This window comes from Rhea americana, unplaced genomic scaffold, assembly GCF_003343005.1.
Source record: "Rhea americana isolate MKP2758 unplaced genomic scaffold, rheAme1 scaffold_9, whole genome shotgun sequence".
NCBI classification, from domain to species: domain Eukaryota; kingdom Metazoa; phylum Chordata; class Aves; order Rheiformes; family Rheidae; genus Rhea; species Rhea americana.
In genome coordinates this window covers 6692609-6718894 of record NW_028187088.1, presented here as the reverse complement: position 1 = coordinate 6718894, position 26286 = coordinate 6692609, and the positions used below count along the sequence as shown (strand labels likewise).

At 40.4% G+C, this 26286-nt stretch overlaps 1 protein-coding gene across 2 annotated transcripts in view; it reads left to right on the top strand.

The window, feature by feature from the left end:
* Positions 1-24548, top strand: part of ERC1 (ELKS/RAB6-interacting/CAST family member 1) — a 292972-nt gene extending 268424 nt beyond the window's left edge. For both annotated transcript variants that reach the window (XM_085324014.1, XM_085324013.1), the window contains 2 exons: positions 5092-5280; positions 17432-24548. In XM_085324014.1, the coding sequence (XP_085180140.1) occupies positions 5092-5280; positions 17432-17569 (327 nt within the window). In that variant the 3' untranslated portion in view covers positions 17570-24548. The remainder of the gene's footprint in view (positions 1-5091; positions 5281-17431) is intronic.
* The last annotated feature ends 1738 nt before the right edge of the window (positions 24549-26286 follow it).

Genomic DNA, 26286 nt, shown 5'->3' with positions numbered 1-26286 from the left:
ATGTTGTTTTGTTTGGTTTTATGAAGACAAAATGATGAAGGGTAGATTTAAATCCAGTTTTGTCTTTAAAACAAATCTAAAGAAAACTGAGCCTGTCCTTGAGCTTTTCTCTTGTGGTCTTCTGAAGAAACCACGTATCTCTATGCAGCAATGAACTGAGCTGAACTGAACTGAGGTCAGGCAGTGTCTTTTGAGAACTTTCTTCTGTTTCCATTTAAAATAACGAAGGGAAGACATCAGTGATAAATTGTTCTGAATTCAGGAAAGCTTTGCACTTTCTAAGCCAAATTCATGCCTCATAAAACTCCACTTCATTCAATGGTTACATGTTGTTTGTATTTGAACCCTTGCATTTGTTGCCAAACAAACACAAATGGCCTGAGCCAGAGAGAAGGTGAAATCCTTTGCAAACATTTCCAGACAATATCATTTTGTTTCTTAGCTTATTTCCATAACTTACAATATGGGAAATTTTGCACAATAGGCAAAATTTTCTTTTCTSATAATATCTATAATAAAAACAAGGTACAGGGGAGTTGGTGGGGTTTGGTGCTTTTTTTCYCTCTGTTTCTTTTTGACATCTGAGGAGCCACTATGATCCATTCCATCTACACTTTTCAGATCCTCCTTGGAATAATTKCTTTTTAACAAGTATCTATATTTAYCCAGACTTTCAGTCCATCTTCTCTCATGCAATGGTAGTTCGGGAAGCAGCAGCAAATTGGCATCTGTATGCARCAATGTTTGWAAACTGGAGCTGAAWATAATTTCCCATCTTAATGTGAGGATATGCCTGAYGGGTGGTATAAAGGGCTAGCTCAGTTTAACTTGATTTTTTTTGCAAAATATATTTGCTATGTCCAGTTTGAAGTTTGGGAGAATTTTTCAGAATTCCACCATGTACAAAACTTTTAAAAATCAGGGATCAGTCAAGTTCCGTAGGCCAAGCTAGCAAGCCAGAGCATTTCTCAATTCAGTTCATTTCTTGGAAATTCTCCGATTCCTTTTGTGTATACTTTTTTCTAATACATTAGGTACAAAACCAGTTATATCTTCACTTCATTTACTTTGACTCCCAGAATATGTCTCAATTCCATTTWATTCCCTTTTTGATAACTCTGTTCTTTCTGGAGTTTTTCCAGATAGTTAATGATTTATTGGTAAGTTGAGAAGAACGTAATTATTTGGTTGCAAGATGAAAGCCAGTTATCTGCATTTCTTTGCCTCTTARCATTTTGTGGTGAATGTGTACCCACAAGATACATGCAAGCAAGATAGTCAAGCTGCTAGGAGAGTATGGAAACAGTCCTGCCAGTGCAAAGTGTACATATAGCAAACATAGTTGCTATGTCAAGAAGATACTATTTTCTCCTTTTTTTTTAATTCTTGCCTAGAGGAAGCATCTGCAAGCGCTTGTAAGAAAGACTGCTGCKTTTGATCCACATGCATGATTCTGATGAGGAAGGCAAGTTTTGTGAGGAGATAATTTTTACTATATCAGCTGATGTAGCTAGAAAAAACAGACAAGACTTTCTTCAGTTCCAAAATGGGAGCTGCAGATTTATAGCTAAGCATAAGTTTAGGACATTTTCTCTGAAGTAGCTAAATAATGTTAATAGTGTAGTTCTGAGAAAGAAAATAGTGGTTGCTTACTTCATAGAAGAAGGGGATGTTAGCAGGGAGAAAGGTGGCTAGGTCATTAGCCCTTCTGCATGGAGAACTAGTAATTTAAAGCTGGTGGTTGTGGTGAGTGAGTCCTATTACATGTTGATTAAAACCATACTTTAACCTGCAGACATTTATGGATAGTCAATATCGCATTTGTCTCAGATCAGTGCTGTTACAGTTATACCACTCATTCACTGGTTTTCTTTTTCATATAACCACCTACATGTTTTTGCGTATTTACATTAGACACCATTCGGACAAACTGTAAGACACCACAGTCTCTGTGTCTGAGGTATATTCATCTCTCACAGTAAAAGTGACCAAACATTTAGATAGGTCTCTCCAACCACATTCAGCACAAGTACCTTTTCTTATCTATGCTGAACATGCGTGAGTTTGAATACAGATAAACAAATCATAAATACAGTTATTCATATTTAAGCTGGCCATTTTACAGTAACAGCAGGACTACAGTTGAAGAAGCAGTAGTCATTTCATTCTAAAGCTTATTTTTGCCCCTGATAACTTGCAAAACTTCAATTAGATTCACATTTTTCATGCTCCAAGTTAAAACTTTCTGTGAAACCTCAAAAAGATTGCTGTTTCTGAGTTGAATTTGTTTTGAAATACATTCCCAAATGCCTTTATCAGTTGGTAGAAATGGTTTGTTTTTATATTGGAGATCCGTCAGGCATTTCAAGTTTCTACTTCACCGTTATAGCGATTGCCTTCTTTAGTAAAATCCATTTTCAGACTTAACTGGCCATTAACACTGCTCTGAGCTTGAGGATACATTCTGCAGGCATCGTTCTGCGCTTTGATGAGGATGGATGAGCGTATCGCTACAATTAATGAAGGCTGGCTGCTTTCGAAGATAATCCTGGGTTTGGAGGGAAGTCTGTTMGGCCGTTGTTTTCCTAGAAAGCTCTGCAGCTCCGAGCTGATCATGAGAACATGATCTGCTTTATGAATCCAGTGCCGCTCTGCCTTCCCACTTAGCGAGTGCTCTTACACCCTCTCGAGATAAGGCACTGGCAGCCCTGCTGTGTGGGAAGCACAGCACCTTTTGCTAAGTGGCTAGTTCAAATTAGATATGGCAGGAACACAGATATAAGGGCATTTCCTGCTTGACTGCCAGGGTTTAATGGATCCCAAGCGAGAGGAATGATTGCTCTCTGAACAGCTTTGGGAGTGCTGCTAGTTAAGAGCTTTCACACGCCTCGCTTGGSTTATTGCCAGAGAGAGAGGAACATGCTTCTCAAGGCAAGGGAGCGAGGRTGGAGAAAGAGGGAACTCGTCCCTGAGTTATCAAATTCGACTGTCGTACTAAAATCTTCCATAACTTTTGCTACACAGTTCTGCTTGTCTCTTTGCCAGAGACAGGTTCCGTTTACGGAGGGCAGCGGGGAAGGTTAGCGATTCTGAAATCTGCACAGCTGGCAGATATTYAGTAGACTATTATCTGTAAGAGAATACAGGATAGCTAGTGCATTGATTGGACAGCTAGGTATTAGACATTAACTGCTTAATTTTTACATTTTTATAAAACATTGTTTTCTCAAGGTGTGAGAAAACAGTCTGTCATTTTCCTCTCAGTGGGCGAGTGGAATAGCCAGAAAGACAGAAAAGATGTCAGGGAAATGAGAAGCCCTATGTGTTTTTGCACTTATTAAGGCAGTGCACTTTCAGGTCCTACTACGTGTGATTCAGATTATCAGGAATGGGGATAGGTACTGCATACTCACCAAACAACSAAAGCTGATGGATATAATCAGTTTAAGACAGTTGTACTTGGTGGTGAAAGGGAAATGGGAGTAACTGTGTTAATACCATTAAAATAACACTTCCTACTGCCTTGTGCAAGAAAGTATTCTGCCACGCTGCAGTCTACAGTCTTGCTATATTTTCTTAGTGTAGGTATCTTCAAACAAGTGTTGCCCCAAAGCTGCACATAGCTGAAGGATTTAAAGTAGAGCCTATGAGCTTATTCTCTCTGCAAGCTTCTTGACTATCCTCTGTGCCCCTGTTGCCTTGTCACTGGGGCTTTTTTTCAGGTGCTGCCAACCTGATGTTGTGGTGTAGRCTCCTGAGTGCTGCCAGCTCTCTGGAGGACGAGGAGTTTGACGTTAGTTAGCTGCTTAGCCATTGCTCTCAGGTCCTTTCACCCTATGGAAATTAATCCATGTAGAACAGTGTTAAAAACAAACTAAGTGAGCCCTGACGGCCTTGTCAGAAGGGTCTGAAGCCAGAGTCTTTGTTGAAAGTAATGCCAGCACCCTGTTTCTGTTGACTCAGAGATTATCTCGCTCCTCATTCATTAGCAGGGTCAGAGGTGCCGTATTGAAAAGATATCACAAGCCCACTAGCAAACAGCAGGTGCAGCCCCTGCCGGGAGCACGATGATGCTTGCCAGTGTGATGGCAAGGTTTTGGGGCTCTTGTAGCTGGTGCCTGTAGCTTCAATACCTCCTTTCATGGAGCGGAGGTACGGCACCTGGCTGCTCCTCAACTTTGATCAGCAACAAGCCTTAGAGCCAGTGTTCTTTATACTGCAATTTTGAATATATGCCCATGAACACCTAGAACAGTATTCTTGTCGAGGCATAATGAAGGACTCCCAAGTCTGTATATATGCACTTGAACTCTACTTTTTGGTAAAACAGGTGAAAAATGGTTCTTCAGATACTTTTTGCAGGGACTGGATGATTCCAGGGATTTGAATGAGGAGGGTGGATTAGATTCAGATCAGGCAGGATGAAAAGAAATACAATAGCTCTTACTAGAGTTCTTYGATTTTAGGTTTTTAATCTTAGCATACAGAATCTGGCCTGCATAATAAATAGAAATCATTGCCTTTTCAGGACTATGAAAGACTTTGATTAAGGTATCTCTTCATCCAGTGTCTGCAATAGAGATGTGTTCATTTTAGAAACCAGCATCTTGACATCATTAGAAACTACAGTCTGCAGAACATGTTTAGTGAATACATATTTTACAATTAAATATTTGTTTGTAAAACAAGGTAGAATCTACATTGCTATTGCCTTTGTTGTGAACAGACACCTTTCATCAGAAGATTCAATGTTCATTAAAGCAAGGAGTTGCGATAGCTGATTGAAGCAATGCTGGACAATCAATAGACTTAACCCATTCAATTAGTATTGTTTCATTTTTCTCCCTATTTCATCATTATTTTATTTATTAATAAGCCAGCTATTATCACCACATCCCCTTGCCCAAGTGTGCTTGATTTCTTTCTGCTTCCATGCTGGATGGTTGTTGGGACACTGGAATATTGTGGGGTAGGAATATTGTGTGTTCAGGTTTCTTCCAGTATAAAGATTGTAACTTAGTGGTTGATCTCTACCTTCCTTGTTGCTTGGGTCTTGAGCTGTTCCTCACTATTCCTGTTCTCTTATTTCAGATAATTCAGCCCCTCTTAGAACTTGATCAGAATCGCAGCAAGTTGAAGTTGTACATTGGACATCTGACAGCCCTCTGCCATGACCGTGACCCTCTGATTCTGCGTGGACTCACCCCACCTGCTTCCTACCACCTGGATGATGACCGGGCAGCTTGGGAGAAAGAGCTGCAGAAGATGACTCAGGAGCAGGTGAGTTTGTGGTCTGAAGCTCTGAATGAAAGCTGGAAGTGTTGGCATAGATCTTTCTGACGTGTCACACACAGATGCTGTGAAATCATTCTGTAAGTCGTGAATACAGAGAGCAAGGATCCATTCTTCAGCTGGTAGASGAATACAACACCTTCTCAAATCATTGCCATTTAGCATTTATTATGAAATTTTATGTATTTGAGGGCATGCATATGCACACGCACTGGGAATCTAACTGCAATATACCAGCTTTATCATATTTTATCTGTTAACAGATTTTAGCTGCTTAACGTAGAACTTGATGTAGTCAATAGCTTAGTGTGAGCTAGGGATCTTAAATTTTTAATTAATGATTAATGATACTCATCATTGAAATTATAATTGGTATATTTTATGAGTCAGATACTTTGTGTAAATGTATGGAATGTTCTTATATTTTGTAACAGTATACTTTACTACTGATTTTCTGTTTTTTATACTGCTACCTTGCCTGCATACCTAAGCAGAGATTTGGACTCATTGCACTACATACAACACACATGCGCACATGCATACGCATGCGCTCACACACCCTGCCTTCTAATACAAACTTCAAAAGTCTTAACAGTGTATTTTCAGGATTTTTGGAATACAGACCTGAGAGGAATGGTTCAGTAATGGCTTGTCCAGTTATGGCTCTATGGAGACTGTCCAGTSTAGTTATAATTCAGCTGCTGAAATAATCTTCCTTTCTCCCAACTATGACGATGTCATGCCTTCCTTAATCCCTTCAATGACAGTTTTTATCTGCTTTTTTCTTACTGTAATTCATGATTCCACACAACCCTTTTTTCTCACTCCTTCCTGTTTGTCTTCTCAACTCCTTATTTTGTAGTTTTGCTGCTATAGTATAAAATGCATAAACTTTTTTAACTAAACTAGTTTAAGGAATTTATACCAGAAGTAAATTTGACTAATTTTGTCTTTTTGACTCTTTGGATTATAATGCCAATTCTTTCACTAAATTATTTGCTTTCATGTCTATATACATGTATGTATGTACGTATGTATACAGAACTATATTGAGTATGTACACAAATCAATATAAGACCTGTGTAGTTAAAAGTGGTTTTGTGGGTCAGYGAACGCTACCTGGATTCTAGCCTGAACACTTGGTTTTCTTCTTTTGAGATGTTTTTGCTCATTTCCTTGCACTTTCAGCTCAAGGCTGAATTGTGATCCAAAAATTTGGGACGGCAGCTCAGAAGCCAAATTACAGGAAGCTAACAGAAGCGTGTCTAACAATTCTGAAAGAAGAGCAGACCTCTGAAGATAAATATGTCTGTAATGGGACCTAGATGGTATGGGGCAGTTGGTCTCTGTCTTTGAACCTGTCTTCTTCACACACCTATTTGAATGACTGTAGGCTGTGCGCCTCCGTCTATATCCACATTTGTCTCTGCAGACCTGACGTTCTGTTTTCCTGCGGCATCTGCTAGCCCCTGCGCCCAGTGAGTCAGCGTCGTAGTTGTGCCTCGTAGAGCCTGTAATCACTGATCTGAGGTTAAAAGTTTTTCGGTATAGCACATGCTGTCCTTACACAGTAAAGAGGCACAGCTCCTACACTACACGTTAAAATATGAAGCATGCCATTTCGAACCMCCTTAGCTTTCAGACTGGGATGAAGCGTTGCATGCCAAATCCTGTAGCATGTATRGTAGGCATCTCTGAAAGTAAAAATAAGGTGAAGTCTGGATATCCCTAAAGTAGGCAGACTAGTCTTTTGTACCTGTGATGGTCTCTGAATATGTTTAGGGTCTATAGGAATAGGTGATATCTTCTATTAGATCAAGAGATGTAGGTGAAGAAAACAAAAAAGATTGTCTTTGGCAAATAGTCCTGAATAGACAGTATGCCCAAAACATCATGTTTTTCCCAGGTGTGTACTGGTCTAATAAAGTATATTATTTCTCTTTCAAACTTTGTTAGTCTATTAGCAACATTCATTTGTTAAATAGCAAAGAAATCAAGTGCAAATTGTCAAGGAAAAAAATTATCTAAATTGTCTTGGAGATGAGAAAGAGATATTTTTCCATCCTCTCTCATTACTTTCTTAATTCTGCTTGTTGTCCCCACAGTTGTTTAAAATTACTACTCCATTTGTGATTCCTGTGTATAACTATCTTAGAGGATAAGTAGTTTTCCCCACACTCACTCTAGATCTTTTTTACTGAATGTAAGTTGAAAAATGGTAACTAATGATATATTTCGATTTACAGAGCTTGTTATTTATTTAGATCTTAGAGCATTCCTCCTTCTAACTGCAGAATTTCCTTTGTGTTTAAAATATTCCCATGGGAGGGGAAGGGGTTAGTTCTCCAGATTTGCGGCAGCCCATGATAGAATACCTATTTTGGAACTTTGGAATGTTAATGAGTTTTGTAAATTACTTCAAATCTAGTGCATTAAATTCACTCCTGTCCCTTCTAATATGATCTTCTGTAGATAATGCTTCTCCAGCCTCAGTGGGAAAAAAATAATCCTCTTGAATGTTAAGTAGTGCTAATATGATTAGGGAGGATACATTAAATTGAAAACCTATAGTATTTAGGAATGATGCAAACATACCCACTTCTCACCATAAGTTGCATTCTTTTTTTTTTAAATAAATAGTTCAGAATTCGTTTTCATAYGTCTGCTTTTAGAGTTGTGATTTCTCATTGCAGCAACTATTATTGGCAAAGGTTGGTCCTGCTGTGTTTCATCATAACCAGTAYTCTGTAGGTCTTTCATATTTGCTGGGGAAGGTTCAGCTAGGAGGTTTTTGTGGCGTCTTCTGATAGGTAAAAACTAGTATATGAAGTAGATATAAGCTCTTTACTCCTCCAGCACATCACCACAGCGATCCATGGAATCTCATATACAAGTGGTTATTGGGATAGTGTCTGCCAGCATCAACACCATAGTTCTATGGGGAATTTATTGCCACATAAATAATTTTGTGGACTCTCGAAGTTTGATTGATAATTGGTACCTTTCAGGTATAATACTTTCTTTATGCTACTATGGAATTCAACTGCATTCCTTAGTGACTTCAGTTGATTTTAATCAAAATATGCGGCCAACATTCTATATAATTCTTTGAATTAACTTTGTTGGCATTTTATCAAACACATTTTGTAAAGCTGAGTTACTATCGTAAAATTTTGKTCCATGTTATAATGAAGGCCTAAAGCTAGTGCTTTACGAATACATGGTATCTCAAAAATTAATCTAAACTGGGTACACTGGACTGAGTTGTGGACAATAAAGAATCTGTCATGCTTGGGAACCATGTTATTAAGTTATGCGTTTGGTGGAAAATATTCCTTTGAGTCAGTTCTGACCCAGTGTCCTMAAATGTGTTAATCAGCACAGTTCCTGGATCTGTCCTCTTTTGACCAGTTCATGTCTTGTTCATGATTTTTTATTAAAAAATTGAAGTTACCAGAAAAGAGAAAGAATGTTCCAAGTCTTGACACTGGGAAATAAACATTCCTTTCATTCATTATGAATAATTGCATTATCCTAGCGATTTCTATTGAATACAATATTTTCTTTCACTTCGTCCTAAACATATCATTATGTTAATATTGATTCACATTTGAGGGCTGCCTTTAAGTGAGAGATTTTATTCCTGTATGAAGGGCAATGACATTAAGAAGAAAATAAGGTATTCCACATTTTACTTACAGTTCAGTTTTTATTTTTCTCTTATCATCACAAAAGAAAAAAAATTATAGAAGAAAAAGGAACTCGCTGAAAACCAACATTTAAATATGTTGCTGTTGCTGTGCTGTACTGTGGTAGGAAGGTAGCGGTCTGAGAAAGTTAAAAGACAGAGACAACGAAATAGATGCAGAGTTCACAACTGTGTGTGTTCTATTAGTAGCTTAACCAGTATTAAAAATGTTTCTCATCATTTCAAATCCAACTGTGAAAAAGCATGGAACCTTGTATTTTGGAGAGCTTTTTATTTTTAGTAGGTCCTAAAATGAAGGTGATTCTTCAGAAATATTTCCTCTAATAGATGAGGATTAAAATAATTTTCTTGACTGGAGGAGTAGTAGTGGGAGATATTTTGCCCGCTGTGCAGAGCCATCGCTGTCCTCTCCATCCCTTTTGCTCCATTCATCTGGCTCCTGCTGGCCACGGCTCTTGCTGGCCACATCAGCAGGTCCTGGCCGTGTCCAGGCTGCAGGGCGTCCTGGCTGTTTCTGGCAGCGCCTGGGCACCRTTTTCTTCCCGTCCCGCACAACCTACTTCCTTTTTTCCCCAGCCTTTGTGTTGTGACCTGGGCATCGAGGGCAACCCGTAGCACGTTGGCAGGTTTATTTCCGTGAGATGCTCTCTCGGTGGACACCTGCGGCGGGCGCTTGTCTCACACCACTGCTGCTGTGGTTTTGCCCCTGTGGCACCCCAGGCTGAGGGTTTTGGTGAGAGGGTCCTTTGAAAATCTTCCCTGTCCTAAAAAGAGCCTTTGTAGTGCAGAAGGCTCCTCTTCCCTCTCCCTGTAGAGCAGCTTCAGAAAAAGCACAGATGGTCTTRGCGTTCCTGGCTGTTACTCTTCTCCTAAGAAATCAGTAATTTCTTTTCTGTTCTGCTGCTCAAAAGCAGAGGAAGTAAAAGGTGATAATGTCACACAACCTACAGTGCTGGCTAACTGGGGGTGGCCTATTTCCAAGAAGCCTAATTTACGTTTCGTCTGAATTTCACCATCAGYAAAGTTTGTTGTAACAGCATCCGTTGTTAAGTTTGTCGTATGAAAGGACCCCAGACCACATAGATCTAGCTTTAAAATACAGTTTTAAAATTGCATGTGTCCCTACTGAATTTGGAGGTGTTAAACATGCATTTTGATTTGCTATACAAGCCATATTGTAAGCAGGATAAACTTGACTCTAAATTATAAATAACTATTTTATAAACTTCCATTCTGCTTTTTTGCTCAGATTCCTCTTGTGTTCTTACTCCTGTGTCATCTATGATAAGTTGCTGAACTTACTTAGTTTCTATAAAGAAATTACTCTGCTGTGTTTTGTATTTATCCTTTCTAAATATATTGCGCCATCTAACTTCTCTGACCTCTCTTCTTTTAATTTGTCTTGTATTAATTGTTTAATTAATTAATTGTATCAATCTTCCCACCTGATTTATATCATTTGTTTTTAATTTATAATCTTTTGGGAATGCATAATGTATTTTAAAGTTAAGCAGCCCACTTCTGGACTCCATTAGAAATTATAAGTAATAATTACAATTTATTTACTGCTTTGTGTACAAATGTATTTCCTAAGGTCAATGGAGAAAATGGATATAGGAACTCTCTAAAGTGTGTACATTTTATAGCATTTTACATTTTCGTATTAATTGGCATTATGGGTGAGAATGAGAACCTGGGATCAGTGTGATAGTTCTTAAGTATTAATAGAAGTCATAATCATTAGCCATGAGTTGACTTGACCATTGCAGTATCCTTTCTTATCTGTCCTTAGAATTACTATTATTAATTTTAAATAAAATATCAATCAGCATTAATAATGTAATAATAAACTATCAATCAATAACATTAATTATTCTTAGCTTGAAGGGGCCAGTATGAAAAGGAAAACAGTGCTGTCCGGATAGAGTCAAGCGCTCTGTGTGTGCAGGCGTGTGTGCATGCATGTGTGGTGTGCCTACAATTTACCATAGTGCCGTTTCAAGCAGCTCTGGCAAGCGGAAGGTATAGCAACCTGAGCTGGTGCCTGACTTTTCGGAGGGCCTCTCACCTCTCCACATGCTTTGTTATTAGTGAGAAGCATCCGTYACCCTGGGCTTTGCTCAGATACTGTGGTACTCATGGAAGTTTGGGGGGAAGCTGRTGGAAGTGTGAGATACCCCTGTGACTGCGGCCGGCTGGGCAGAGGGGCCGCGTGGGAGGCTCCGCGGGCATCCTGCGCCTGCAAAAGGAGCCACAGGCAGGGCAGCTGCCTCCTCTGTTTGTTTGGCTTCGGCTCGCTGGGTTGTGTGAAACCAAAATATTCCACTGAAATTTCCTTCTTGGAATATCTATCAAAAATTTTTGACCTAAAAAGATTGTTCATCACTTTGTAGCAAACAAATTGCTGGCCTCTGTACTTTCTCTTAAAGAGAAACAAACAGCATAGAAAGAGGTGGAAGGGCTGAAGTTCTGCTCCTGACATAAAYGGATGCATATAACACAAAGTTATTATCGTGCATAGTAATTTCATTTAAATAGTTCCTGCTTTGCTCTTTCTTACGTGTTTTGCCTTATACAGATGGAAAATTTCAGCTGAGCCTATACCCTCTTCTCTTCTTACCTTTAAAGGAGTCTTCTCCAAAACTGATAAATTAGGACTTCTAAGAGAGTTTTTCAGATTTGTTTTGTAGATAGGTAAGTTCTCCTTGACATGTGAGATTTCACTGCTACCTAAAATAACTATGTATAATTCCTATGGAAACAGACCTAATTCACCAATAGAGAAACGAAGCAGCAAGTTATGTGCTGACTATAAATTACAGTATAATTGCAGTGTCTACTAATCTGACATCAAGGAAGTAACTTGACATACCAGGTAATGTACGAAAACTGAAATTAGTGTAAGTAGTTGCTTAACCTCTTTTCTCACRATCCCTTTAATATGCAAAATTGTGAGGTTTTAGGGATTAGGATTGCTCATATTACTTACACTTAATTCAAAGGGAGGACATCCTAGCAGATAGCCCTGTGAAGCAGGCAATGCTGATTACTTATTTTGCTTATCCACTGAATAATACATGTACATGCTGTACATCATAGCAGCATTTATTTTCAATGCGTAACGTGCACCAGAATTGACATGAACACAAAATTGTCCTCTGACTATGAAATGACTGCTGTTGTTGACAGAGAGTGGCTATATTAYTTGGAAGTGCAGGATTCACAAACTTTCCTAATCAAATACCTGTGACTTACAGGTATTTATTTCATTCCTTCTTTGCATTTTTGCAATCCATTAATTACCACAGAAATAATAATATTTCTGCTATTGGCAAGACTTAGAGATGMACAGGGATGCAGAATAAATCCCATGTATAAAATTATTTAAAATATATTTCACAATAGCCCACAACAAATTTTTGGTGATGTATTTCTCAACATCRGTTGTGAATTCTATTCAGATGTGTTAAAAATTTTTGATAAAAAAGTTACATATATTTTTTAAATGTACATTATTTTAAAAAGACAAGTCAAAATGTTTACTTTGAATTTTTGTTTTATTTTTTWWAATACAAGTGTTTTAAATATTTTTAAAGAGCTAAGAAAAAGAAATTTCAAAGTAGAACAAAAGCATTTAAGGGACTGTGTGGAAAAAAAAATTCTTTTTACATTTAAAAAAAAGTTTGGYGTTACCATATCCCTGACCATTTTTTTGGCCTTATTATATGTCTAATAAGTTGACGAGGGAAAAGGATTGTATGTAATTGGCTCACATTATTTCATATGTACCTATTTACATAAGTTGGTTTGGGGAGATAGGCAAAACATCAACAGCTTTTCCAAGATGCAGTATAGTTTGACTTACATATATTTTGGTTTAAAAAAAAGGYCAAGATCAAATTAGTTGAATTTCTGTTTTTTCTGTGATTTTAAGCTCTASACATATTTTTCCAATTAATCATAGTTTAACACAAAAATACCTAAACTTTGGGGGAAACCTAGTTTCAGATCCCTATATTGTAGCCTTACAGAAGTCCTGTAGTAAACTTTCCTTTTTTGCTCCCTTACAAGTACTCCATGTCCTACATGGAGTTTTATTGCCTGTAGCCTCAAACTCTTCTATATGAGATAAAACTTTATTCCTCTTTGCCATTTTTAATCGGTGTTTGCTCAGAATTATTAATAGAAGGAAATAACACTTTGAGGAGGGAACCTTCCTATAAGGAAACTTGAAAGGTTCTTAGCTTAAGTTGTTAATGCATTAGGGAGAAGTGAATGTCAGTTAGGTTCTAYGAAGCAGCACCACAATTCACCTAATGCATGTAAGAAATAGGATGCTGTGATTTTATMCCTTTATTTTCCCTCTGAATGTCCATCAGTCTTTCAGTCTTTAAATAGTGTCTGAAATATCTTGGAGCAGAGAAGAATAATGTAAGCTAAATTTGTGGTGATTTTTTYCCCCCAATGCAGCGAAGCTATAAATGGTGAGGTATTCTTATTATGACTTGTGCTAAATCCAGGAAGGCAGCAGTGGGGCAAACTGTCTGAATCTGTTGTTGATAACCTGAAAGCTTATATTCCCCTGAGACACTGAAGGTACTTCTTGTTCTTCTATCTGTAGRTAAAGTGTAAATACTGTGAAGCTTCTCCTGGGGTCCTTTCTAGCCCTATCTTTCTGAGTTGTGTCTTTTACCTGTCATCAGCTAGACATATGTACCTGGCCATTTCTTCTCTTTTCTCATGTCTTTGATTTCTTTTCTCATTTCCATGGGAGAAGTTATGAATCTCATCATATCGTGAGCTGAAAAAGCCAACAAAATGACTGAGTGTTAACACTTTTTTATTTTCGTAGAAAAGTGGTCTGGAGAGGATAACACCACTTTCATTTGCATTTACAAGATGATCTGSGAAATTAGGAAACTAGCAGAATTGATAATAATAATTTTAGGGAAAGTTCCCTAACATTTGGGACTGCAAACTGAATCAAATTATACTATGGAGAACTGGATGTTCTCCATTAAGAAGCTTGTCTGAATGAGAAGTGACATATTTTGGTCTCAGCTGTTTCTAAAATGAACGATATAAATGGAGATTATATGGATGACAGAGAACTGCTATGACCAGCCATGCAGTTAATTCCTATAGCTTTGTTTAATAAAGGTCACGTTATTAAGCGTAGATATTCTGAAGCTAGCAATCTCAATGCTGTCTTCTTCAAAAATGTTTCATCGCAGGCACATGCAAGGCAGTGTATGTTAATTTGCAGAGCGTTATTCGGTGTTCAGAACAGTCTCCTTTTGGACTCTTGATCCTCCAGAACTTAATTCTTAGAAGCATTTTCTTCATCTGGTTATGTTTGTTACTTTTGGTGGATTTGATTTATTCTAGCTCCAGCGTGGGCACATTTTATTGTGCTTATCTTGATTTTGTAAGCAATCTTGGTATTACCCATACATTTGCACATATGATAAATGATACAGCAAGAAACCGAGGAATCACTGACTTTGCAGTGTTACTCCGCAGAAGATAACCCGTAGGATCCTTTCGTGTCCACCAGCCTCCTTTCAGTTTCGCAGATGAGGCCCTCTGAGGTGTTTTGATTAGTGTCCGTTGATTACTGAAGTCCTGGGATTTCACCTGAGAGATGTGGCTGAGCTGTCTGGAGGACACATCCGTGCTCCATGGAATGCCGTCGCGCTTTCCCTGCTAACACTGCCCTCTCCTGGATCTGCTCTCTCAAACCGAGAGCTGAGGAGGGACTCCCGCGAGGGGACGGAGGAGGCGAAGGAGAAACACGTCCTTTGCTTCTTCTGCCATTACTTCCTCTCTGCCCTAGCCTCCATGTGCTTACACCTTTCTGATTAATATCACCACGCAATCTTTTGCTGTGGCCTGAGGAGCCAAGGCAGCCGTGCCTCATACTTCAATACTAAAATCAATCGTGAGAATTTGCCGGCAGTAGGTGGTTTGCAGGCTGCTACAGCCAGGGCCACGTGAGCTCTTGGAGTTTCACTAGACTGAGCAACCTGAGACTCAGAACATAGCTCCTGACACCAAGCCTCCTGGCTTTTAACAGTCAGCCTTGCTCCTAGCTGGCTGTGTCGACCCTTTCAATCCTGTTTGCTGATGGGATCTCTCCTAGGCTTATCCATCCATTGCAAGTTCCCRACTAATAATTCTGCCAGGCTGTTGGAACCGAGCTAATCACATATCCACAGCATGCTGTTTCTGAGCCTTTATGGGTTACTTCTGAATCCCCTCCCTCCTCCCTTTCTCCCCTGAGAGCTCTTACAGAGCCCAGAGTACTCCCCTCCCTCTCGTTTTCCCCACTTCCCTAGCTCATGTCACTCTGAGAAGCMGGATCAGGTTGCTCTTGCATTGTGATTCTTGGCATAAGCCCCTCTCAGATTCATATAGCTGTTCTGTGAGTACAGCAGCCAGTAGGAACAAAGCACATAAGAACGCTTTAAACTAACATTCTGCATGAAAAGCCCAAATAATTTACTATACGCTACTCTGCCTAGTAAAGGGACTAGTGCAGCCGGCTTACCATTTTAATTTCCTTTCTCTCACTTTTGTCTGTAGAAGTCTATACTATAGCTTCCTTAAAATGCTTGTCTGTTTATTCTGTAGCCATTCTTAGGTTCTTTGTTTATATGCAGTAGTTCTTGCAGTAACCCTGTTAATCCCATAACCGTCTCCTATGCCTTGCTTGATACCATCACTAAATAGAGACATTCTGTTGTATGTGATTAAAAGTTTAATTGTAGAACTATAACCTTTCCCACTGCGTTGTACTCTTATTATGGCAAACACAAAACTCTGTTGTCCTGATGCCTGACAGGTCTCTCTGTTTATCTAATGAACAATGTTACAGAAGTACAAAATATAAATCAAGAAATTCATATACCAATGACCAACTATCCCTTCATGGATGAAAAATTCCGATTTGACATTCTTTCCATGTTACGTATGGACACTGTGCAGTTCCAGTAAAAATGTATTGCAACAGTAGAAATAGCATATTAATAACTTAAGGATAAAATATGTTGCAGAATGGTCACATAATACTAGAAACAGTAAAACTTAAAAATGCAGCTTCAAAAATAAATAAACTAATTGTTACAGCTGCTCAAAATAGCGAAAAACTTTGAATGCAAAAGCTTAYTTTAAACTTCAGAATCCATCTAAGAATTGTACGTACTTACAAAAATGCTTGTCATATATTCACAGGGAGTATATTTTATTAGAACCAAATATATAACTGGAAAAGCAGATGATTTTTTTTTGTTTTGAATATATAGTGTATGAAAGAGGTGTATGCTTGAAAACTTGTCCAGTTTATCTGACTGCATCATCTGGTCTAGTAAGAGATGCTGCTTCTCCTTGTTCTGTTAGCTCCTTATGCCCTTGTGACTACAAAAATCCCTGAAATGCCTGCACAAATTACAGCCTTACTTGGGATTCTGCACAGTTCACAGACTAGCATGGATTTTTATCAATTTCTGGTCAGATAAATAGGCTACTAAAGGCTGACATTTCCTGCTYTTCCTTAAGATTCTGTGGGCCCCTAATTATTGCAGTATTATTACACTCAGAGCTAGACACTATTCACATATACTCCAACATGTGTGGCAGGTTTGTAATACCACTTGCTGGAAAAACACTGTTTATAGACTATACAAAGGATGAATAAGACAAAGTTTTAAAGTTCCATGTCTCATTTTGAGCCAAATTCTGACTGGAATTGTAGTAATCTGAACAAAGAATAACCAAATAGGAAGCTTATAGTTAGTAAACAAAAAATCTGTGTGCTCCACCACAATTCCAGATGGTATGTTTATGAGGGAGTTAGAAAGTATAGTCTCTGAGCAAAGTGAGTATTTCCATAGAAAACTTAAAGTTCTGGTTGACAGTGAATATAGCATTTTTATTGATTTCGTATAGGAAGCAATTCTAAAGTAATATCCTGTGAAATATCTTGTTATTCATGAGTAAAAGTCACATTGTTTAAAATAATTAATATACTAGCAAAATGCCATGTTTCTTCCAGAATTCAGTTGCTTTCAGCAGAGTATTCTACAGAGGAAGCTTTTCTAGATAGTTATCATAAAACAATTTATTCTGGAACAGTTAAGCCACTTAGTTTCCCCATGTTGACATGACCTTAACTGGGAAGGTCACAAGCCCGGTCCCTGTAGAGTGAAAATGTGAAACAAAGAGGGGGACTTGGCCGGTTTCTGTAGGCTGATGAGAGAGTCACCAAGGAAAGCCGTCAATCCTGTTAAGTGCCCAGCATGTTATACCTCTGCTAGCTCCCTTTCTAAAAATATTGTTTCAGTTTAACACTGAGCCTTCTGGGCAGGACTTGTGATACGACGAGCATGTTTAATACCAGCAAATAAAAGAGGTTGTGTTTGTTTCTTGCAGCTTCACGACGAGTTAGAAAAGGGTGAGAAGGAGAGTGCGGAGCTGCAGGAGTTTGCTAATGCCATCTTACARCAAATAGCTGATCACTGCCCTGACATCCTGGAGCAAGTCGTCAATGCACTCGAGGAGTCGTCATGACCTCGGCCGCCAGCCCCACTGGAGCAGCACACCCCGTGGCCAAGCCCAGTCAGTCCAAGGAGTCATGAGAATGGAGAGGAATGAAAGACAGAAAACGGAATAGAAACTTCTGGTGCACCTTTTGCAAAGAAAACAAAAGCAAAAAAAACCCTCTAAAAACTACGTGCTCCCTAGGTTCTTCCAATCTATGATTAATCAGTCGTGATTGCATTCGTCTTCTCACTGCCTTTCTACTTTATAATCCACTTCCATGTCAATTTTGTTGTTGGTATTGTGACTTTTGGATACAGTTAAGCAGAACTCTTCCAAGTCTATTAAGCAAAGAAGAAGGGAGCCACTGAATCCAAGTAGCTCTAGTTGAGGTTGTGGAAGGGTAGCCTTTGCCTTTTATTCCTTTATTGCTTCTTTTTTTTTTCATAAAAGCTGAAAGCCTGAATTTCATAGTGCTAAAACCTAAAACCGAGTGTGCTGTGATTATGGCTCATGATTGGCCAGCATTAGCTAGCTAGCTCAGGTCTCGCTGCCTGTCTCAGTGTTTCTTATGTTCACAAATAAGAGAGAGAGAGGAAAGGAAAGTTTCCCTATTTGGTCCTGTAACCTACTTCATCTAGCAGCTGGGGAAGAAGGTAGGCATATTGGTACTTTCTGTTTACTTTGATTTTTATTTTTCATTGATCAGACTCTGAAGTGCTGTGTGGCATATTTTCAGATAATAGTTTCCGTCTGTTGGCTTCTTGAGTTTTTTAGCTGAGCTTTCCCATCATGGGTTACATCCCCTGCGTCTCTTAAGTTCTTATTTTATAGAGAGCTGTCTTCAATCAAGCAGGTGTGGTCAATAGGTCACACACACACACGCCCCAGACTTATATAGTTTGCCCTCGGAGATAATTTTTCAGGCAATCGCTTTGTGAACATTAGCTGCCATCAGAATAGTCTTAGGCATTTCCTCCAAGAGAGAATTGCATCATTTAGCTTAAATGTATGATTTTAACACTAATTTAGGTAAGCTGGTAAATAGTTCTTGCTATAATTATAATTTAATTTATAAATTGTTGGTTTAGCTTAGGTTGWCAAGGAGTCAGTTTGAGTTCAGAGCAATTATTTATGCTATTTATGCTATTCATAAAAAGAGCAGCATCTCTGCTGGAGTTGGCATCCAGCTGAATACATAGATATAACATCACAGCTTTAGTTAAACCAACACAGTTCTTAATATATATGAGGCCTTGGTCTTGCTCCCATCAGTCTTTGACTCTTTTTAAAGCCCCTGCTGACAGGTAACATGACCTCCAACAGCAGACCGGTTTGTCATTGGGGTAACAAATTGGAATCCCATTTTATGAGTAGGACGTGGGTGTTCATTCTAGGACTCTGCATTAATGGGAGGGATGTGTGCTTTCCCGGCCACTAACAGTTGTATGTGTCTGGGGGCACCTGCAGGACAGAACCCTTTAACGTCTCCCCAGATGCTCCTTAAAGGAATTATTCTCCTTTAGCTTTCTCATATTACTAAAGAGAACAAGAGGAGGAGGAAAGGAGAGCAACCATGGACACAGCAGTGGGAGGAATCTTGGCTTGCTAGTCTCTTTTTTCCTAATTATGAATCCCCTGAGTCCTGCAGCCGTTGCTGTAGCTCTAACTGGTTTTACAAATTCTAGAAATATCAGCTGATCACAGTGTCCGTAGTCCATCTCTCCGTAAACCTCCCATTCAGAGCCTGCAGTTTAATTTCGTATAACTTACTATGTTTTGAGCTTGATCACTAAACTGTTATGCTAAGTAAAATGTTTCAGTCACTTTCAGGAAAATGTCATTTCTTTGTCTTTTAAATGCACAGCACAGCTCCCCGTATGTCTTTGTTTTATTTTTATCTTTAGAAATGACTAATTTCTTCTAATGGAAAGGAGATCAGCAAAAGTTTGAGTAAGTTAAATACACCCTGTTTTTCTCAAACCAGCCCTGAAAATTGAGCAAGATTGACAGATCCTTTCTATGCCTATATAGACTATACTGAAAACTAATTGATTTAAAACAAATCGCATCCAAATTCATTCTACTTTAATGATTATCAAAGAGTATAGTGGGTCATCAACACTCTGCAGTAAACAACACCATCGGTAAAATCTTTTCTGGCTAGGGTAGCCAAGAGAACATTTTCACCTGCGGTCCTCTTCAGAAGAATAAGCTAAGTCTCTAAAACAGAKGTGATTCACACCTTTGGCATATTTTGAACTGCCAGTGCTTTGCAAATCATGAAACATAACTTTAGTTCTAGCTGCAGTGTAGCCCCTGTCTGCAGCTTTTTTGTTGTTGTTGTTGTCATGGAACAGGAGAGTAGTGGGAACCTGACCGTTTGCGAGAGGGAACTACCGGAAGGCAAGTAGACAGTGACTGTACATACCAGCAAGCCGTGCCTCATACCAGAGCCACCCCCTTGGCCCTCTTATTTGAGTCAGCACGTTTTGATAGGAGCCGTTGTTTTGAAATCTTCCCTCTTGCTTTTTCTTCATCGCCCCTAATTACTCACGCAAGGAATTTAATGCTGCCTGTAAAACCATCACAGCCATCAGCCTAACATCATCGCACCACCACCGCCAATCCTGGCTATCTCATTAACTTATATGGTCAAATCTCCAGCTGCCCTGGTTCCCTGCTGTAAAACAATCCCTCCTCTGTGAGAAGCTGTGGAATTTCCCTTATCGATGGTTCAAATGACTCCTGCTTGTAAACCTCTTACTGAGATGGTCCTCGATAGTGTTTCTGCTGTAGGGGAAGGGGGAGGGGAAGGGGTGGTCATTTCTGGCTGTTACTTCAGTTCTGCTTGTTTACTGCTTTGCCCAGGCATCACAGGAAAAGTTGGGTTTTCAGTGCTGGTTCTTCTGGGTCTTTAACTCAGCTGCCAGCCTGTGGCTAYGTTTCTAGAATTGAAAGTGCCTCAGCAAAGGGCATGTTGCTGGCTTGACAGCGCATGCAGGACCTGCGCAGTTGAAACCACGTGAATCGCACTGTTTACATGTCTCCCAGCCTCTTCCTTGAAAGGATTTGTCAAGCCTGGCTAGTTTTCACGCTGGCCATTTGGTCTTTATCTCCGAGCTACACACCTGCTGTTCCTCCCATCTGGCATATTGGGCCTTTGCAATTTTCCTCATTAACTGCTGTTGCCTTCCTAGGGCTCCTAGACTTAGCCATCTTAAGCATTGATCTTAGACCTCAGTAAAGGGCTTTCGGGGAAAAAGCATCTGGGAACAGACTTGATCTAACTTGATTTCCATTGAAATATTTCAAATAAACTTTCGATCCTGCTTAGATAGAGATCTTGTCATGTTGAATAGCTTGAGGAACTATGTGGTTTGGGAGATGCTTCTGGCCATGATTTAATGCTGAGTATGACCAGTGATGGTTTTTCTTTTCACATGTATGAAATACCACACCATTGGCCTTAGGTTAGGTGATGGATTTTGTTCTCATAATCCATCAAGATGTGGCATATCAGGCACATGACAGAAGGGGYACGTGGCACATACTGGAATGGTCGTCCAATTGCCTAGCCCGCTACAACTCTTTCAAAGACTTATATTCAGATGTCAGCAGCCAGGAAGACCCAGACAGTTTCCTAGAGCAAAAGTCGTACAATGCAGTAGTAATTCTAGGAAATTCAGGTGCCTTTCCTGCTTCCTGACCCCAGAGTCCAGTTCCCAGGGAATCTGTGAAAACTTGCTTTTTCTCCTCCTGTTTAATGAAGTTAGAGTTGCTAAGGGAGTTATGAAAGTTTTAATTGTTTTAATTTTTTTTCGTTTCAAGCTGTTATTTGTAGAGAACCTGAGAGATGTAGGGACTTGAGGAGCTCTCTGTAGAAGATTTCAAGTAAGTTATTTTAGCTGGGTTTTAGCTAAAAAATGACTCAAGCCAGAAGCCCATGTACAATGTAAAAGCTGACTCTCCAGCTATGCTTGTTCGTGATCTCCAGGAGTCCAAGGTCATATTTTCCTCTGAATCAAACCTCATTTGGAAACACTAAAAGGACTTTACAACACTAGAATTGCAGCGTGAGAACATTAGCACTGTTTTGTGATTGGAAGAAGAATTGCCTGGAGTGCGTCCCAAACGAAACTCTAAGCTTCTGGTATTATCTCTCATTTTGACTGCCTTTAACCAGCTTTCCCKCTAGGAAATGCCAAACCCTCCTTGGATTATCCATTTTTTGCCAAGTCCAGGGGATGGAAGGTGACGGTCCCGTGATGCACGAAGCTGTACGTGCCGTTTCTGATCGTACTGCCGGAATATACCTTCTCTGTCAGATAGTCTGGTACTCTGGGGCTCTCGGCACTTTGCACAAAGGAGCGTTAATGTCAAAGATCCTGTACACATAGCCCTACTTGCTGAGCCAAGGGGCTTCTCTTTCCTTTTGCCCCTGTAATTCCCACCTGTTCTGCTGCTAATGCTCAATTTGTTGGGAAATTTCCGCGTCTGCTAAAGGGTTGACAGGGCTGCGTGCCCACTCCTGTGGCCGCTGAGGKGTTCTTTGCAAAGGGTGCAGAGAGCCAGCGTGCTGATACCCTGGTAAAGTAAAAGTTTCGCTAGGTCGGTGATGCACATCATATTCCTCCAAGACTGATGAAATGAAAAGGGAAATAGTACAATCAAGGCATCYGATATAGTGAAAGAAGCCTCTGCTCAGCTCCCCATCTGCACTGACAACGGGGAACAAGGGAGAGGAACGGGAGGGTTACGGATAACTAACACTGCCCCAGCGAAGCCGGCGGGRTGGGAGGGTCGGGCCAAGAGCGCCCTGGGCTGCCGCGGCTGGCAAGAGCGGCTCTCGGCCAAGCTCCCAGTCCTGGCAGGGCGGCAAGGAATACGAGTGCCGGGGTGTTTTTTTTTTTTTTTAACCGAGCAATGTTTTTTAATTGTTTTTTCCACATAAATGGAAGGAACCTTACACAACAAGCAAAATCCTTCTGAACAAAATGGCTGTGTCTGCTGACTATTTTTTAAAAAAAAAAACTGTTTCAAAACTTTTTAGTGTCAAAAGCGTAAACACAAAAATCCTGACTTTTTCCAGTGTGTGTGGTGAGTGCTGTAACCCTGTCATCAGTACCTCTCCTGACTTTTTCAGGGGTGTTTTTTTCCTGTTTTGTTTTCTGCTTGTCGATATTGTCTGTGTGGTCCTAAGGCTGGGGCAGTTACCAACAATGTGTGTCTGTTGTCGGATTAAAAAAGATAGTAGTAGAACCGAAAAAAAAATGTGTTTTAAAAATATATAAAAATAAATTTCATCAAAAGGAATTCAAGTAAAGAACAACAAAGCCATGACTCCTCCTCTCGGGATTGTACGGCAAAGGATTTGTGGGCTTATAATTATAACCAGTTGCCTTTAACAGGCTTTTGAGGTCCAAGACAGCTTGGCCTTTTAGAAAATGCTACGAACTCTGTAGTTTAAAGTCTTGCTTTCCCAGTTTTATGCTGTACGTGCTACACATGTAATACAGAAATGGGGAAAACGAAACGGTATTTCAGAAACTGGTGTTTCCCTGTACCAGTTATCCACGCTGGTTGTCCCCTATGCTCTGAAAGGTTGATGAAAATGGCCAAATATTTTTGGCCAGATTTTCACTGTTTTCTGCATTACATCTGTAAATGCCAGGGACGCGTSCAAGCATAGATTGCGTAGTACAGTTTTTAGCTGCATGCATGTCCGTTTTTAAAATGGTATCTCTTGGTGTCCCATATTGGTCACATCTCCACGGTTGACTGTGTWACATGAAAGGACAAGCAGCTGCCTCTGCTGCCATCACATCAAAGACTGCACTGCTTAACAGGAGCAATGTGAGGATAAGCCGTCGTGCACCGTAAACAAAAAACCCACACAAGTCACTTTACCTGTGATGCTAGGTAAAGAATTTCATTAAATGCATGTATTTTTTTATATTGGATTTATTTATCACGCATGCTATTTGCCTGCGTTTTGCACTTTYAGTTTGGCTCTTGAAAATCAAGTGGATCAGTTTTGCTTTTAAACTTCTTGCATTTCCACTTTAAGTTCTGAATGCTGTAGTGGGTTTTTGTTCAAAACATGGGGGCTTTTCTTCATTCAGAAACTGAAAAAAAAAAAAAAAGGATCTCTTTATCACCTGTGTGCAATCTCATACATTGTAAACCGTGATTATCTGATTTGGAGCCAGTCTCGAGTAGACATTTCTCCCGTAACCTACCCAATCTTCCCAGCTCTCCGTGGACGTGGCTAAGTCTCAGTCCCAGCGAAGTGGGACCGCTCCTTGCATTTCGCTGAGCAAACTGTGGGAGGATGCCTGTCCCCCACGCCTGCTCRGAGGCAGCTGCATTTGGCCCTTACTGAAACACTTGTTACGGTGTAGCTGGGAACGCTGTATTGGCAAACGCCGTCATCTGTGCAGATTCTGAGGGACAATGAATCCAATGGGACCATGAACAGGGGGATAATTTCTGTGCTTGTCTAACATGCTGCTCCAAGCCCACTGAAATAGTATATTGCTGTTTCCCTCCAAGTCAGTGAATGACGAGGGCCACACACCAGGTTCTGGTTTACAAATTGTTTATGGGGGCAATCTAGGGGATTGCCCTAAGGAGTGAAAAAAGAAAGAAATCTGTGGGGTGCTGCATCCACTCTACAGACGTGGATCCTTCATTTGCTTTGGAAGAGACGCGTTGCACTTTAGTGGAGGGGGAGCCGGGCTTTGGATGTGGGATCTCGTGTACTTGAATTCCTTTTCGAAATAACAGCAGCGGGAGACATTGGTGTCCGTGATGCAAGTGCGCACGCTGCCTTCAACTTGTATGTGTTTTATTGCTGGAGTCATGTTACTGACAGGATAATGAAATTGCAAAGAAAATGTGTTATATTCAACTTTGCCTTGATAATATAAACACTTTGTTCATTTTTTCTTCTTTTTTTATTCACAGACTAAGTTCATCAGGAAATTATAAAATTATTTAAAAACTCTGTGCTGCGTCTTCCTTTCGGTGAATTTCAGTGTGCCTCGCTCAGCGTCCGCTCCCTGCCTGGGCAGGATCGGAGGCGCTGAGGAGCCCCGCGTGGCCCTGGCCACTGCCACGTGGCACTTCCCTGAGTCCAGACTTGAGGTCCCATTCGTTGCCCATCTGCGGACCGCCAGGGTGCCCCTGGGAGGACCCTGCCGGGGGTCTCGGCCACACCATGCGCCCAGCAATGTGGTTAGGCTTCAGTTTTGGCCTCCTGCAAGGTGAAGGTGAGCAAGTGTCAAGTCACAGGAGTGTCCCAGCTACTCCTGAGGCCTTGCAGGTAGGTAAGCGTAGATGCAGCAAGGCTGTTTAGAGTGAGCTGTTTCCGTTGTGTCTCCCTCTTGCTTATTTTCAAAATAAATGCAATTTAGAGGTTGCTAAAGAGTGACTGAATCCCAGATGTGCCTCCAGTGTTGAGTCAGTTTTGGGATCGCGTCTCATGGAGACATGTGTTTGGAAAGACTCGCTGTGCAAAGGCCAGCAAGCCTAGCCTATAGCATGTGCCACGCGAAACCAGAATGCAAGTCCTGCTCCCAAGGCATCGGCCGCCGTAAAAATAGGAGAGTTACAGCTTTGTCACATCAGATGACCCATGCCCTGCTGCAACACTGAAGGAAATGTATTCCACCCAGTGTCCAGTTCCCAGCTGCATTTTGAGGACACAGGAAATTGCCTGAGTAATGTCACTATAAAATCTCATTTTTCTGGCATTTTTAACTGTTCTAAAGAGAATAGCATTGCAACACYGGGTCTCGGTGGTAGAACAATGTCCATTTTAAACACAGTCCACCAGATTCTCCCCAGATAGCCCTGAACCCTGAGAGAGCAGGCTCCTCTAAGCCAGAACACTTGCTTTCTAATGATTTTCTCTTTCAAAGCCCCCCTGTTTCTTTCTCCTTTTGTCTATCTATGCAGCAGCTTTTTCCCTGGAATTTGCTGGCCATGTCCTTTCTGCTTTCTATAGATCTATCATTTCAAGGGACTCTTAAGATACTTAMTGTTTCCGTAACAGTGACTTCCCATGCGACAGGAAAAGGCATCCTGATCTGAGTGCCTGGAAGCCCCACTCCCTCCGCTAATTGGATTTCAATCACTTGGTCTTCAATCAAACACATAAAGCAGTGTGTGGAAAAAGGATACATGGGGATTAGGGGGTCTCAGGAGCTTTGAAAGGAAGAGTCCATTGGCCTTTTGGTTCCTAGTCTGTTTTATGTTCATTTTAGCGTCTTTGGCTGAGAAGAGAATTCATGAGTTCAGTCAGGCCGGGGTGTGCCTGGCTTTTACAGTGGAGTCCAGATCGGCTGAATGAAACCACATGCCACATAAATCTAACCAATTACTGTGCAATGGGATCTCTGTCAGTCTGAAGGCAATCGAAGTGCCACTACCGAACGGTTCGTCCTTTCAAAATGCGAGGACAAGGGAAAGGCATCGGTGGGAGAGCACATCCGAGCAGAGCAGCGCCGTAAACTCTGCAGCTCAGACTGGCTCGCGCTACTTGGTACGTTGCACCGCTGCTTCCCTGCAGGCTGACTCATATTTTGGACGGCCCGTGGCAATAACACTGTTCAGGCTACAAAGCGAAGATGCCAAATCCCTTTTGTGTATTATCTGGTTACATTTTATRTATCGTGTGTAAAACACAACAACGCATCTGAACAAAATTGTCCGTGTTGACTGCTGTTACTGTGACAAAAAGC